The 15000-nt window shown below is 42.2% G+C and overlaps 1 protein-coding gene across 5 annotated transcripts in view; it reads left to right on the top strand.

The window, feature by feature from the left end:
- Window positions 1-15000, top strand: part of scn4ab (sodium channel, voltage-gated, type IV, alpha, b) — a 65383-nt gene that overhangs the window by 12990 nt on the left and 37393 nt on the right. For 3 of the 5 annotated variants that reach the window (XM_067570684.1, XM_067570687.1, XM_067570685.1), the window contains one exon: window positions 14974-15000. This exon is cut by the window's right edge and continues 157 nt beyond it. Coding sequence is in view for 2 of the 5 variants with exons in the window: in XM_067570683.1 (XP_067426784.1) it covers window positions 8620-8723; window positions 14974-15000 (131 nt within the window). In the remaining 3 variants the exon portion in view is untranslated. Of the gene's footprint in view, window positions 1-7855; window positions 8724-14973 lie in introns of those variants that run through there. The other 2 variants (XM_067570683.1, XM_067570682.1) reach the window with 1 other exon arrangement.

Genomic DNA, 15000 nt, shown 5'->3' with positions numbered 1-15000 from the left:
CAAGGTCATCTATGGGTTGTCTTCCACAGCTAGCACTTACGCTAGCAGGTGCATCATGGCTGCTCACAGAAGGAGGCTCTTGCTCTTCAGAGGTGGTGGCACATTTGCACCCTCTACTGTCAATTGAGCTGTTGGAGGCCTTGAAGAAGCAGCAGCATCAAGCCATTAGCTTACAGCTAACTCTGCTAACACCGATGCTTTATTGGCACTTAGCTTACAGCTAACTCTGCTAACACCGATGCTTTATTGGCACTTAGCTTACAGCTAACTCTGCTAACACCGATGCTTTATTGGCACTTAGCTTACAGCTAACTCTGCTAACACCGATGCTTTATTGGCACTTAGCTTACAGCTAACTCTGCTAACGCTGATGCTTTATTGGTACTTAGCTTACAGCTAACTCTGCTAACACTGATGCGTATTGGCACTTAGCTTACAGACAAGTCTGCTAATACGGATGTTGTATTGGCACTTAGCCTACAGCTAACTCTGCTAACGCTGATGCTTTATTGGCACTTAGCTTACAGCCAACTCTGCTAATACGGATGTTGTATTGGCACTTAGCCTACAGCTAACTCTGCTAACGCTGATGCTTTATTGGCACTTAGCTTACAGCCAACTCTGCTAACATTGATGTAGTACAGTATCTAACTTTAACGTTTCAACACATTAACACTTTATTTCACATCATTATTATTATTACTGCTTCTTAAATACAACTGGCACCACAGCAAATGTGTGTGTGTGCACTTGTGTGTGTGTCTGTGTGTGTGTGTGTATGTGTATGTGTATGTGTATGTGTGTATGGGTGTGTGCTTGTTACTGTATTTAGCAGCGTGTAGCCTAATATTTGTGGGAACCAGCAGTCACAGAGCTGATAGATGATCTGTGAGAGACAGACAGACAGACAGGTTAACTTGGTAAGAAACTATATTTTCTGTATTTAGTCAAAGTGACAAAGTGATGTCAGTGAAAATAAAGTTCACTGTAAAATCACTTAAACCAATATTTCTTTGATTAGTAATTGATTGTAATCAGATCAGTCTGACAGTGATAAGTTCATTAAAGTCTGTGTAAAACAATTAATATGTGTTCTGAGTTTGTCACACCACAGAAAAATGTGTAATTAACCACCCAGCTAATTTTGAATGATTAAAAAAAATACAAAATTTGTCTTCAAAGTGGTGTAAAAATGAGGAATATTTTCTGCTCTGAAATGCTGGGGGTGTCCACTGAGGGTGCTGAGAACGCGGCCCAACTGAACACCCTCTGAGTTAACAATGCTCATACCAAACTCCTGTATAAAAATACACAATTGTCACACAAAATACACAAAAACATCTTGTCTGTAGTTGTAAGGCTGCAACATGGTCGACAATTTAAAAATAAAGTAACATTAGGAGCCACTGTTTAATTCAGCACATATTTTGTAGGTAAATGTAGACTTGTTTCTTTAAAAATGTAACTTAAATGACTAGTAAACAATCGATCCATCACCAATCATCATTATATCAAATTGGGTTTTTTTTTTAATGGAGTTTGGTGCACTCAGCGTTACTCACTCTGCTGAAAAACGGCTTCATTGTGGCCGTCGCCCTTGGAGCAAAAGCCTCTCATGCTGCTTTTTGGTGAATTGCTGCCCGTCAAACGCTTTCCCTCTGGCCGGGGACGTCCCAGCCGCACAGCTGGTGTTTAAGCTGAAGCTGCTGGCGGCTCCACTCGTCAACGGACGCTTCAGCTGGGTTTAAAATAACTCATTGAGCGCTAACGTTGATAGAAAATCGCCTCATTCACCAGTAACAGCTGATTATTTGAAGTGAATCCCAGTTGTCTCTGATGAAAGTTTGTAAAACTACCCAGTGTAAAAATAGTAACTATGAGTACATGTGCACTAGTGTTTTGACAGTGGGGGAGGGGTCATACTAGTAACCTCTCTACATCATGGAGGCACCATTTCAGGCCTGCCCAAAAAGTCCTGAGCACAGAAATAGTGAAAAACAGTTTTAACACTCTAACTCCTCAATTCAGTACTACATAGTTCACATAGCTCATTACATGAACAATGTGCTATTTGCGCTCGTATTCTGCACTTGTTCTCACTTTCTGTGCATGCAGCCTCAGTCTAGCTTCTCACAGTCATTCCAGCAACAAGCTCAAGCTACCACCAGATATTAGCTGTTTGTCTGATTTCTCGCCAGACAGATCATGCGTCATACCTAATTGGAAGATTGCGTCATCTAAAACTTGGGCAAACATCATCATTTGGATTCCAAACAGACAAAAAGATTAAACTCATCATGGATCACGAACTGCAGATCAACCTGTCTAATTTAGATGATTTGATGAAACCAGTTCTCCTCCAGCCACGACACAGCAGTCAGACCAAAGCCAAGCGTCACAGTGGAGCCACTGCACTCAGCGGTGCACACACCATGGCCTCATGGGCACCTCCAATCAAGCTCCCCTAACGAGATCTTTCTGACTCCCGATAAATATCAGGTCTCCTCTTCTCTGTCAGTGAGGGCGGCCTCAACTCTCTATGGTGCCTCTCTACAGTGCACCCTCCTCTTTGATCCAGCTGTCTTCAGATCCACAATGGAGCCCAACATCACAGACTGAACCGTCGCCAGACTCCAACTATTCCTGGAAAGGAAGGCATTCCCTTCAACCACAGCGAAAATAAAGCCAGACTTTTCTATAGTTACTGGCAGTTACTAATACCACTAATTTAATGTCACTGTAGTAATGTCTGCTGTCATGTGCACCAGGTTGCCAGTTTCTAATACAACTAATATAACATCACGTCAGCAACGTCTGTCATTATGTGCATCAGGTTGCAAGTTACTAATACAAGTAATCTAACATCACTTCATTAATAAAGTGGAAACCGCTTATATGGATCAAAAAGCTTGGGACAGAATCATTCCTATACAACTGCTGTTTAAATAATTTACTTATAATAATCAAGTAGTCCGCTTATAGTGTTCATTTTGGCTCTTTTAATACATGAAAACATTTTAAAACTATGGTTACTATTTTTTTTAATCTTATTGCTATGATATTTACTTGTGTCACCATTATCAGGCGTTGCAGTGCACCTCTGCAGGTTTGTGTGGAGGTGCGGGGTGTGGTTGTGTTTATTTGTAACCGCTGTGAAACATTCAGAAAATAATGTTTTGTTCCTCTTATTCACTGGCTTTCTCATTACCACTGCGCCCTCTCCTCATCCACTCTCTAGCTCGTTCGACCACTGCTTCTCTCTCTCTCTCTCTCTCTCTTGTCTTTTTTAAAATGAGTCGGGAAACCAACAGCAAAGCCTAACTTTACTTTTAACGTCATCAAACAAAGAGAAATGTCCTCCTAGTAATATTTTGTCTTCCCTCACGGCAGGGTTGCAGCTCTAATCAGTCCAATCGCTGGCTGTAGCATCCAAATGTCAATTAGTAATCTGCATTAGATTTAGATATATAGTTATAATAATCATCTGCTTATAGTGATCAATTTGACCTGGACAGACGTGATCACTATAAACGGTTTCCACTGTACTATTTTGGTACCTTGCCAGTCACCAATACAACTAATCCAACATTACTTTAGTAGCTTTATGCTGTTTCCATTATTCGACACTGGGTTGCCAGTTGCCCAATTGCCCATTATCACCTCACTTCAGTATTTCAGATAGAGCACCCAACACCAGAAATCCAGGGCCCTCAACCTCCTATCAGGTTTTCAACACCACCAATCAGCACCAGCAGTCTAAATCATCCAGGGCAAATGGCACCAGGATTTCAGTACCCCTCGCCATCCAGCTCCAGCAATCAGATCAGCCAGCCTTAGCAGGGGAACCTGGCACCGGGATGCCAGCACCTCCAGCTGCCCACTCCAGCAACTGTTTCCACTGGGTTTCCATGGTGGACGATGGTTCTCTGTCAAATGTCCAACCAAGATCATGCAGTCTATTCAGTTGTCATTGCTTTCATGACCAGTGCAACATAACTTTCCCGTTGTTCAATGTCATCACCATGACCATTTCATTACGTACGCCCAGTCCATAAAAGTCATCAAAACACATATCATCCTAGTGGCCTTAGCTTCTTCTCAAAACTCCGAACCAGCAGCCCGGGCCTGGCTTCTAGCCAACCACAGATAACTTCACTCCTCAGAGGACTTCTATGCCAAGAGCCAGCTCATAATCCTCAACGCCTTCCTCTTACTGCCAATTTGCTGTTAGTCTGCATCGACAGCATCTGCTTCAGGTACAGCATTCCTCAAGTTAATCAAACTTAAGAAACCATGTTCTTGCTTGCATTCATCATTTCCTCAGATGCTCTAAATTCACCACCTCAAACCTTCACTTCAACCCACACCACAATGCTTGCATTTCAGACTCATCTTGTTTCTCAGACAACACCATGGTATTCTACTTAAAGTGAATTGAAACCAATCAGTCCGGTCAGTTCATACACATTTTTACTCCAAAGTCCAATCTCTGCTGAATCCTTTTGAGACCTTTGCAAATTATTTTTAATTCTGGAAATCCCAGAGTATATTATTGACACATCCTCTCTTCACCTCTGAATCTGGACAAGTAGCTACTTGTTGCTGGTTCCACCAGCACTTCCTCCATGTAATCGCCTTGTCTAGCATTTCACCCGTTCATTACCCCGGACACTCCTTCAGGATGAGATCCACCCCAGATAGCAAAATTGCTGTGGCCCAGATCCAACGCCCAACACATTCGGCACTTTCATCCAGCCCACATAACACATGGAATGATGGCACTTGGGCAGTCTGCTCCTGTCTGCCAGATCTGGGCCACAAGCAAGCCGTATGTCAACCAAGAACAAATCAGATAAACCAGAACTGGCCCACATCAAGAGAGCACCACATCTTTACCAAAAAAGGCCCACATTTCATTTGGCATATTTGGGCCATATTTGCTATTTTACATGTGGGCCATTTCAGGCTCACATCCATTTTGTCCAGGCCAGAAGAAGGCCAGCAGTGCTGCATCATTGCCTGAAGTGGCCCACTTCCATATGCTATCTGGGACCACATCAGCCTCCAAAGTGCCATCCCAGAACACTTAATACAACTCATGGGCAGGTGGTCCCCCCAAGCATATCACCACATCTATCCAGATTTCAAAGATCTTAGACCCGTTCGATCTTGTCTTGTCTTAAGTAACTGGAGGTTTTTTGAGGTGCTATCATGGATTCTCTACTGAAGCTTCCCCACAATGCAACAGCAAGCAAAAGACCTACAACTAAATTTCAACCCTCACACACCAATCATGTCTTTTTGGTTAATAAATTGTTTAAATGCATCTTGTTGGTGGTGTGGTGCTTACTAGTGAGATATGAAGCAGCAGAAGCAGGAAATGTTTTCATCTGCAGTAATTTAACATAACTCAGACATGGTTGAAAGCAAGGAAACAGTAAAATAAAGTAGACATCCGCAAGTAAAAACAAAATTAAACTTCAAACCACAGAGACTCAGGTTCTATGAAAGTACTGAGAGCTGAACACACTGAGGCTTTTAAAAACAGCTTTCTCTCTGGTCTCCAGCACAGACATGAGTTGAGCTCATGTCTGGAGATGGTCCATCTTGGGTGTAACTTGGCATGTTTAAACTGGTGATGAAAATCTATGCATGGTTTGACTCAGCATGGCCAAAAGTGCCAATGGAAAAACCCTACATGTTACTTTCGTCCCTCTCCTGTCTCTGTCAACTTTACCTGGCTAGCACTAAAGATAGGCTTGCATGATAAATTAAACCTTCACTTCACTGGCATTAAGGGCTAAGGATTAGGGGGTTAGGGGTTAGGGGTCTAGGGTTAAGGGATAGTGATTAGGGTTTAGGGGGTTAGGGTTAAGGGCTAGGGATTAGGGGGTTATTTGTTTATTTGTGTATTTCTTAGTATCCCCATTAGCTGTGCCCTAAAGCACAGCTAGTCTTCCGCTAGTTTTCAAAAATCCACTTTCCAATAATATCTAGTTCCCCTCAAGATGTCAGTCAAATCAGCAGGTGTTGTTGCTGATGCATGTACAGTAGTGTCATCTGCATACATAGTTAATTTAGCATTATTTAGTACGAGAGGTAAATCATTGGTAAAAATTGGAATACATAAGTGGGCCTAGGCAGCTCCCTTGCGGAACTCCACATTCTTCAGACATGCTATCTGAGTAATTTCCATTAAAGAAGACTCCCTGCCATCTGTTTACCAGATAGCTTTCCATCCAGGCAACTGCAGATGGTCTAAATCCTTAGCACTCAAGCTTTTCAGGAAGAAGCTTGTGGTCAGTAACATCAAATGCTGCCATAAAATCTAGTACGCCTTTACCACATATCATTTTGTTGTCCAGATCTCTGTACCAGTCATCTGTCATTTGCACTGAAGCTGTGCATTAAGAGTGTCCTTTCTGTAAGCATGCTGGAAGTTTGTTATCAGATTATTTACTGAGATGTACTCTTGTATTTGATCAAATACTTCTTTCTCAAAGATCTTACTCACGGGATGAGGGGTTAGGGTTAAGGGCTAGGGGTTAGGGGGTTAGGGTTAAGGGCTACAGGTTAGGGGGTTAGGGTTAAGGGCTAAGGATTAGGGGGTCCAAGTTAAGGGCTAAGGGTTAGGGGGTTAGGGTTAAGGGCTAAGGGTTAGGGGGTTAGGGTTAAGGGCTAAGGAGTAGGGAGTTCGAGTTAAGGGCTAAGGGTTAGGGGGTTAGGGTTAAGGGCTAAGGAGTAGGGAGTTCGAGTTAAGGGCTAAGGGTTAGGGGGTTAGGGTTAAGGGCTAAGGGTTAGGGGGTTAGGGTTAAGGGCTAAGGGTTAGGGGGTTAGGATTAAGGGCTAATGATTAGGGGGTTAGGGTTAAGGGCTAAGGATTAGGGGGTTAGGGTTAAGTGCTACGGAGTAGGGGGTTCAAGTTAAGGGCTAAGGGTTAGGGGGTTAGGGTTAAGGGCTAAGGATTAGGGGGTTCGAGTTAAGGGCTAAGGGTTAGGGGGTTAGGGTTAAGGGCTAAGGATTAGGGGGTTAGGGTTAAGGGCTAAGGGTTAGGGGGTTAGGGGTTAGGGTTAAGGGCTAAGGGTTAGGGGGTTAGGGTTAAGGGCTAAGGATTAGGAGGTTAGGGTTAAGGGTTAGGGGGTTAGGATTAAGGGCTAAGGGTTAGGGGGTTAGGGGGTTAGGGGTTAGGGTTAAGGGCTAAGGGTTAGGGGGTTAGGGGTTAGGGTTAAGGGCTAAGGGTTAGGGGGTTAGGGTTAAGGGCTAAGGAGTAGGGGGTTAGGGTTAAGGGCTAAGGATTAGGGGGTTAGGGTTAAGGGCTAAGGGTTAGGGGGTTAGGGTTAAGGGCTAAGGATTAGGGGGTTTGAGTTAAGGGCTAAGGATTAGGGGGTTTGAGTTAAGGGCTAAGGGTTAGGGGGTTAGGGTTAAGGGCTAAGGATTGGGGGTTCGAGTTAAGGGCTAAGGGTTAGGGGGTTAGGGTTAAGGGCTAAGGGTTAGGGGGTTAGGGTTAAGGGCTAAGGGTTAGGGGGTTAGGGTTAAGGGCTAAGGAGTAGGGGGTTCGAGTTAAGGACTAAGGGTTAGGGGGTTAGGGTTAAGGGCTAAGGAGTAGGGGGTTCGAGTTAAGGACTAAGGGTTAGGGGGTTAGGGTTAAGGACTAAGGGTTAGGGGGTTAGGGTTAAGGGCTAAGGGTTAAGGGGTTAGGGTTAAGGGCTAAGGAGTAGGGGGTTCGAGTTAAGGACTAAGGGTTAGGGGGTTAGGGTTAAGGGCTAAAGAGTAGAGGGTCCGAGTTAAGGGGTAAGGATTAGGAGGTTAGGGGTTGGGGGGTTAGTCTAGCGCCTACTGGTGTAACGGTATGTGTATTCATGGGGTACAGGATGTTTGGTTCAAGTTGATCAGGGCTGATTCAGTAGTTTGTTCATGCAGGTGAAGATGAGTTAAAGCTGCAGGTCTCCCAGGTGAGGAAAAAGTAAACAAGGAAACAGAGAGGAAACAAGAAAACAAGGAGTGTAGACTGGGAGAGGAGGAGGTCAGCGGTTTATCAGAGGGAGGTGAGGAGGGGCTGAAAGAAAATCATGTAGGAACACAGAGAGGAATGAACCCTTGAAGTGTGTGTGTGTGTGTGTGTGTGTGTGTGTGTGTGTGTGTGTTGGAATGAGCTGGGTCATCTTAGTGAATGAAACTTTACACCAAAGGGGTCAAACTGATGACTCGCAACAGCTGCTGCTGCCATGGCAACGCAAGGGTGGGGTCAACCCTGGCAACGCTGAAGACACCAGAGACAAGTGTGTGTGTGTGTGTGTGTGTGTGTGTGTGTGTGTGTGTGTGTGTTGGCAGTGGAATAATGACATCTGTTCATGAAGAGCAGAAGGAAAGATTGTGAAGGACAAAGAAAGCAAAGACTTGTAGAGCTGAAGTTTGAACATAATCACCGTTACCATAACGATGGATGGGGCAGGGTGGAGCAAACCTGTAATGACCCAACCCTGCAGACATATCACTGTGGATGACTGAACTGAACATAGAAGCGGAGAAGTGAGAAAAGAAACGCCAGACAGACAGACAGACAGACAGGTAGTGAGGACAGGTGAGACAGGTGGATGCAGAGGACAGAGAGCTGCTGCCATGACAAACAGAAAAATGTCCTTTTTTGAGTTTTGGAGGAGTAAGAGGCAGATGCGAGCGCTTCTGGAGAGAATCAATCAGCTGAGGCTTTTTCCTTCACAGCTGTAAGTGTGATTCTACACAGAACAACATTTAAACAGACTGAAGTGAGCTGATGTAAACATGCTCTGGCTGTGATGAGCCTGTTTGTAGACAGCAGACATCCCGACTCATTACAGCAGCTGTGATCAATAATATGAACGCAAAATTAGATGAAGTCGGGATATGGAAGAAATGCCATTGATACATTTTAATCTGTTGTTACATAAGATCAAAACAAATTTAGATAAATGGGAGAAACTGAAACTCACATTATGGGGTAAAATCAGTATTTTGAATATGACTACAGTTCCCTGGTTTGATTACTTATCAAGTATTTTACCACTTACAATACCACCTAACATTTTTAATAAATATGAAGGTACGGTTTAGCAGTTGCCGTGGGACGGGAAAAGACCAAGAATCAAAACAAGCAAACTATGGTGGAGGAGTAGGCCTGCCCAGCCTTACACTGTATGCTTTATCCTTTGATTTTGCCAAATTAATGCAACTCTGGCAGCTGGGAGAAGACAGAGTGAGTAGATAGTGACCATTTAGTCCTATGGATGTATAATCTGAGAAACTAAATATAATTAATCCTATTAATTTAAATTCTAGAAAGATATGGACCACAATTTACAGCCTGCTTAAACTGTCACTTTATGTACATAGATATTCTTCAATATGGAATAATCCTTCATTAATCACTGGGAAAACACCAGTGTACTGGAAACACTGGCATTCCAGTGGTATACGATGTTTTGGAGATCTCTATAGATAATTATTTCCTGTCTTACAGACATCTAACGAATAAATTTGGCCTGAAAGGTAAAGAACATTTTTATTTACAGATTAAAAATTGTTGACCTCCATGGTCAACAGTATTGATAATAATCCTATTATGTATTTTATGTTGCCACAGGGATGCCACATGGCTTCACAATTTTATAAATACAGTATATAAATAACAATATAAGCAGTAATTGTTCCAATATTAAACTGCAGCAGAATCTAGGAAGGTGTGTGGGACATTTATAAAGGAGGCAAAGGGGAAATTTAGACAATACAAAGTATTACATACATAATATCACACACCATTAAGACTACAGAGAATGAAAATAATGAAGGATAATTTGTGCTGTAAGTGGAACATTTCTGCAGTTTATATGGCGTCAGAACATTCTTAGTTTCAGTTGTGGGATTTCTAAGTGAATGGTTTAATGGTTTAATTACTCCTCTGACTCTCAGCTTGTGTCTGTTGGGGGAGAAATCCCAAATGCTAAATGTGACAAAGTGTGTATCCTCAGTCTTAATGGTCGGCTTTGTCATAGATTAATTGTAAGAAATCAGTTAAAGCTCCTGACATGAAGGAATGGATGAGTGCAACATCATATGAAAGTGCCAACAGACTGAAAGTGATCAGTGACCCTGTGTGGCCTCTTATTTGGCTCATATTAGAACCACTGATGTGCCCTGCTAAAGGCAGTGTTCTTCATCATTTACACCATGGTCTGGGTGAATACCCGATTCTGATTGGCTGCAGGGTGTCCATTAATTCCTGATAATGGACACCTATTAAGTAGTTCCAGTGAATCTGTCTGTTCACCGTTCTAAATGAATGCACTGACTAAAATGAGTAACCATAGTAACAGGGATGCAGTCAAAGCCTCCGTTTACATAACAAACTGTAGTATGTAAGTTTAAAAAGATATAATATAATATATAAGAATAACAACAATCATAACAATCACAATGACAGCAGCAATAGCCAGGGAAGGACACCAACAGGACTGCGAAGACTCGGCCTGCAACCCGGGGTTTCCTGTGAGATAACAGAGCTAAAAAAACTGCGGGGAAGAAGTGAAGTTAGTGACATGCATTGATGTTACATGAATACATACAGATGGAGAGGAGGAGGAGGAGAGAGGAGCTCAGTGCATCATTGGAAGTCCCCCAGCAGTCTAGGCCTATAGCAGCATAACTAAGGGCTGATCCAAGGCGAGCCTGGTCGGCCCTAACTATAAGCTTTATCAAAAAGGAAAGTTTTAAGCCTACTCTTAAACATAGAGAGGGTGTCTGCACCCCGGACTGAATCTGGAAGATGGTTCCACAGGAGAGGAGCCTGATAGCTGAAGGCTCTGCCTCCCATTCTACTTTTAAAGACTGTAGGGACCACCAGTAAGCTGCATACTGGGAGCGCAGTGTTCTAGTGGGATAATACGGTACTATGAGCTCTTCAAGATATGATGGTGCCTGACCATTAAGGGCTTTATAAGTTAGGAGAAGGATTTTAAATTCTATTCTAGATTTTACAGGAAGCCAATGCAGCGAAGCTAAAATGGGAGAAATGTGGTCTCTTTTTCTAGTTTTAGTCAGAACACGTGCAGCTGCATTCTGGACCAGCTGGAGAGTCTTTAGAGACTTGTTAGAGCAGCCTGATAATAAGGAATTGCAATAATCCAGCCTAGAAGTAACAAATGCGTGAACTAGTTTTTCTGCATCTTTTAGGGACAGGATGTGCCTGATTTTTGTGATATTACGTAAGTGAAAAAAGGCAGTCCTTGAGATTTGATTTATGTGGGAGTTAAAGGACATATCCTGATCAAAGATAACTCCCAGATTCCTTACGGTGGTGCTGGAGGCCAGGGTAATGCCATCCAGAGTAGCTTTATCATTAGATAATGTGTTTCTAAGGTGTTTAGGGCCAAGCACAATAACTTCAGTTTTATCTGAATTTAGTAGCAGAAAATTGCAGGTCATCCAGGTCTTTATGTCCTTAAGGCATGTTTGGAGTTTGTTTAACTGATTGGGTTCATCTGGCTTCATTGATAAATATAATTGGCTAAAACGCCTGAATCAAGAGTAGGCTTCTTAAGAAGAGGTTTAATTACAGCTACTTTAAAGGACTGTGGTACATAGCCTGTTACTAAAGACAGATTGATCATATCTAGTAAAGAAGTGCTCACTAAGGGTAAGGCTTCCTTAAGCAGCCTAGTTGGGATGGGATCTAAGAGACAGGTTGATGGTTTAGCTGAACAAATCATTGAAGTTAGTTCAGACAAGTCTACTGGAGAAAAACAGTCCAAATATATGTCAGGATTTACAGCTGTTTCTAAGGTTCCTGTGTTTGGGGAGAGAACGGTGCCTGTTGAGGGCAGGAGATGGTTAATTTTGTCTCTAATAGTTAGAATTTTATCATTAAAGAAGCTCATAAAGTCGTTACTACTGAGAGCTATAGGAATACATGGATCAGTAGAGTTATGACTCTTTGTCAGCCAAAGTGCTGAAAAGGAACCTAGGGCAGTTTTTATTCTCTTCTATTAATGCTGAGTAATAGGCGGCTCTGGCATTACAGAGGGCCTTCCTATATGTTTTAACACTATCTTGCCAGACTAAGCGAGATTCTTCTACTTTGGTGGAACGCCAAATCCTTTCCAATTTTCATGATGTTTGCTTTAATTTGCAGGTTTGGGAGTTAAACCATGGAGCTAACCTCTTATGTTTTATTATCTTCTTTTTTAAGGGGGCGATGGAGTCGAGTGTTATTCGTAATGAGCCTGCAGCACTATCAACAAGATTATCAATTTGGGAGGAACTAAAGTTAACATAAGAGTCCTCTGTAGTATTGAGACATGGCAGTGACTTCAGTACTGATGGAACTGCTTCCTTAAATTTATCTACAACACTATCAGAGAGACATCTAGTGAGGACATTTTTGTCTAATGGTGTGTAATCCAGTAATAGGAATTCAAAAGTTATTAAGTAATGATCTGATAAAATAGGATTTTGTGGAAAAACTATCAAATGTTCAATTTCAATCCCATAAATCAGAACAAGGTGGAGGGTGTGGTTCAGACAGTGAGTGGGATTATTTACACTCTGAGAGAAGCCAGTTGAGTCTAATAATGAGATAAATGCAGTACTGAGACTGTCACTATCAACGTCCACATGAATATTAAATCACCTACTATAATTACTTTATCTGTACTAAGGACTAAGTTTGATAAAAACTCTGAGAATTCAGATCAGAGTTCAGAATCTGGACCAGGAGGACGGTTCACTATAACACATAGAACTGGCTGTAAAGTTTTCCAGGTTGGCTGAGAGACTAAGAACAAGACTTTCTAATGAGTTATAATGAAGTTCAGGTCTAGAGTTGATAATTAGGCTGCGACTCCTCCTCCTCGGCCAGTGTCTGGAGGAATGTGAGTATTAATATGACTGGGAGGACTGGATTCATGTGGTTTTGGGGACAGACGCAGTCTCTATGTGGTTTTGGGGACAGACGTGGTCTCTATGTGGTTTTGGGGACAGACGTGGTCTCTATGTGGTTTTGGGGACAGACACAGTCTCTATGTGGTTTTGGGTGGGTAACTGCTCTAATGGAGGTGCAGAGAAGCGTGTAGGACTGCAGCTCTGCTTCCTGGTCTCAGCTCTGGGTTGTCATGGTTTTGGTCTACTAATAAACTCAGCCATATTTCTAGATATGAGAGCAGCTCCATCCAGAGTGGGATGTATGCCGTCTCTCCTAGTCAGACCAGGTCTTCCCCAGAAAGTCTGCCAGTTATCTATGAAGCCCACATCGTTTGCTGGACGCCACCTCGACAGCCAGCGGTTGAATGAGGACATGCGGCTATACATGACATCACTGGTCAGATTAGGCAGCGGTCCAGAGAAAACTACAGAGTCCCACATTGTTTTTTCATATGTTTACACCGACTCAATTCATTCATTCATTCATTCATTTTAGTGACCTCTGATTAGTGTAGTAGTAGTGTTGTTCCCGCCGATGTGAATAACAATCGTCCCATATTTACGTTTATCCAGCAGTTTAAAATTTGATTCTATGTCGCCCGCTCTGGCCCCAGGCCCCAGCTCCCTGCTCGGGAACTACCGGGGGAGTAGGAGCTACACTAGGCTAACTACATTTGAGCAGAACTAGCGTACGTTCAAATATATAGCAGGTATTTATCCACAGTAGTGAGAAATATAGTTAACTGAGCTGGGAGCAGCAAAAACACTGTCAGTAACCACAGTTGGCAACCGGAAATGACACAATACGCTTACCGTAGCACGTCAGCACGTTAGCAAGAAACTTCAGGCTGCGGCCGGTAACACACATGGCCCATTATTTGTTCATGAAAATCTTGATATTGATTTGGGGACAGTGTCATGGCTGGATAGCTAGCTCGTCTTGTTGTTATCATACTGTCAAATTATATTTACTGTTTGTCAATCGTATATAATGTTATTGACTTTGAATACTAGTGTAACGTTAGCTTTGTGGCTCATAGCTGAGCCAAAGGCTTCTATGAGCTGAGCTGCTGTTGCCAAGTCGTATCTAAGGTTCTTCCTGTTTACTGGAGTAGTGAACAATGTTTCCATTGCATAAGAACCTTATGGGATGGTAATAATTGTTCCAGGTATTAGTCAAACCCTCAGATATTACCAGGGAGAGTTACAGCTTGTGAAAAACTTTAGATATTGATTGCAAACTGCATGAAAATATAAATTTATGGTCTTATTTTTTTTGGACTCTGCAGAGTCATGTGTCTCCACGTCGTCCATTAATTCCTGATAATGGACACCTTGAAGGGCATTATACCTTACTTTTATTGTATGTATTGTTCTATTATTATTGTTACAATTATCATTATGGGTTATTTATTTATTCATCTTTTTATCCTTATGTTACACCCACATGTACTCACATATACAGTACTTATTACAGTACATTACAGTACTTATAATACTACATTATATGACACTGTGCTCGTGGATCTGATGTTAATACTGTAGCTGTTGAATGACTGTGCTTATTATGTCCCTAGTCTTCTGAAAACGTTTCACAGTTTGACTCTTTTTTTTAACCAACAAGAAATCCGGCAGGTCAACTGATCAAACTGATCAATCGTTGAACACATTTCAGTGTCTGCAGATCAAAATATTCAGAAGGAAGTGAACAGATGTGTTCATCTCTTACTGAACAGTAACAAATACAACAGTATGACAAATAAAATACAATGTCTTTCTTTGTTTTATTGATTAATGTCTTTATATTAGCTTAGATCCGTGTTGCTCTTTGCTGTTTTTCTTTCTTTATATTTATTCTTATTTATATTCTTTCAGGCTGTGTGAACGTGTCACTTTCAGTTCTGTTGCTTTCTGTTTGTCTGTTGATGTGTTTGTTTATCATTTGTGGACAATAAAATCATTAAGTTCCTCACCTGTCTATCAGTTTCAGGTAAATTTAAACCCCTCCCTCTGTCCCCACAGGAGACGGTTGCTAGGCAACAGTGGAGT

This window comes from Thunnus thynnus, chromosome 17, assembly GCF_963924715.1.
Source record: "Thunnus thynnus chromosome 17, fThuThy2.1, whole genome shotgun sequence".
NCBI lineage: Eukaryota > Metazoa > Chordata > Actinopteri > Scombriformes > Scombridae > Thunnus > Thunnus thynnus.
Note: the sequence above shows the minus strand (reverse complement) of the source record. Positions and strands in the feature narration are given on the sequence as shown.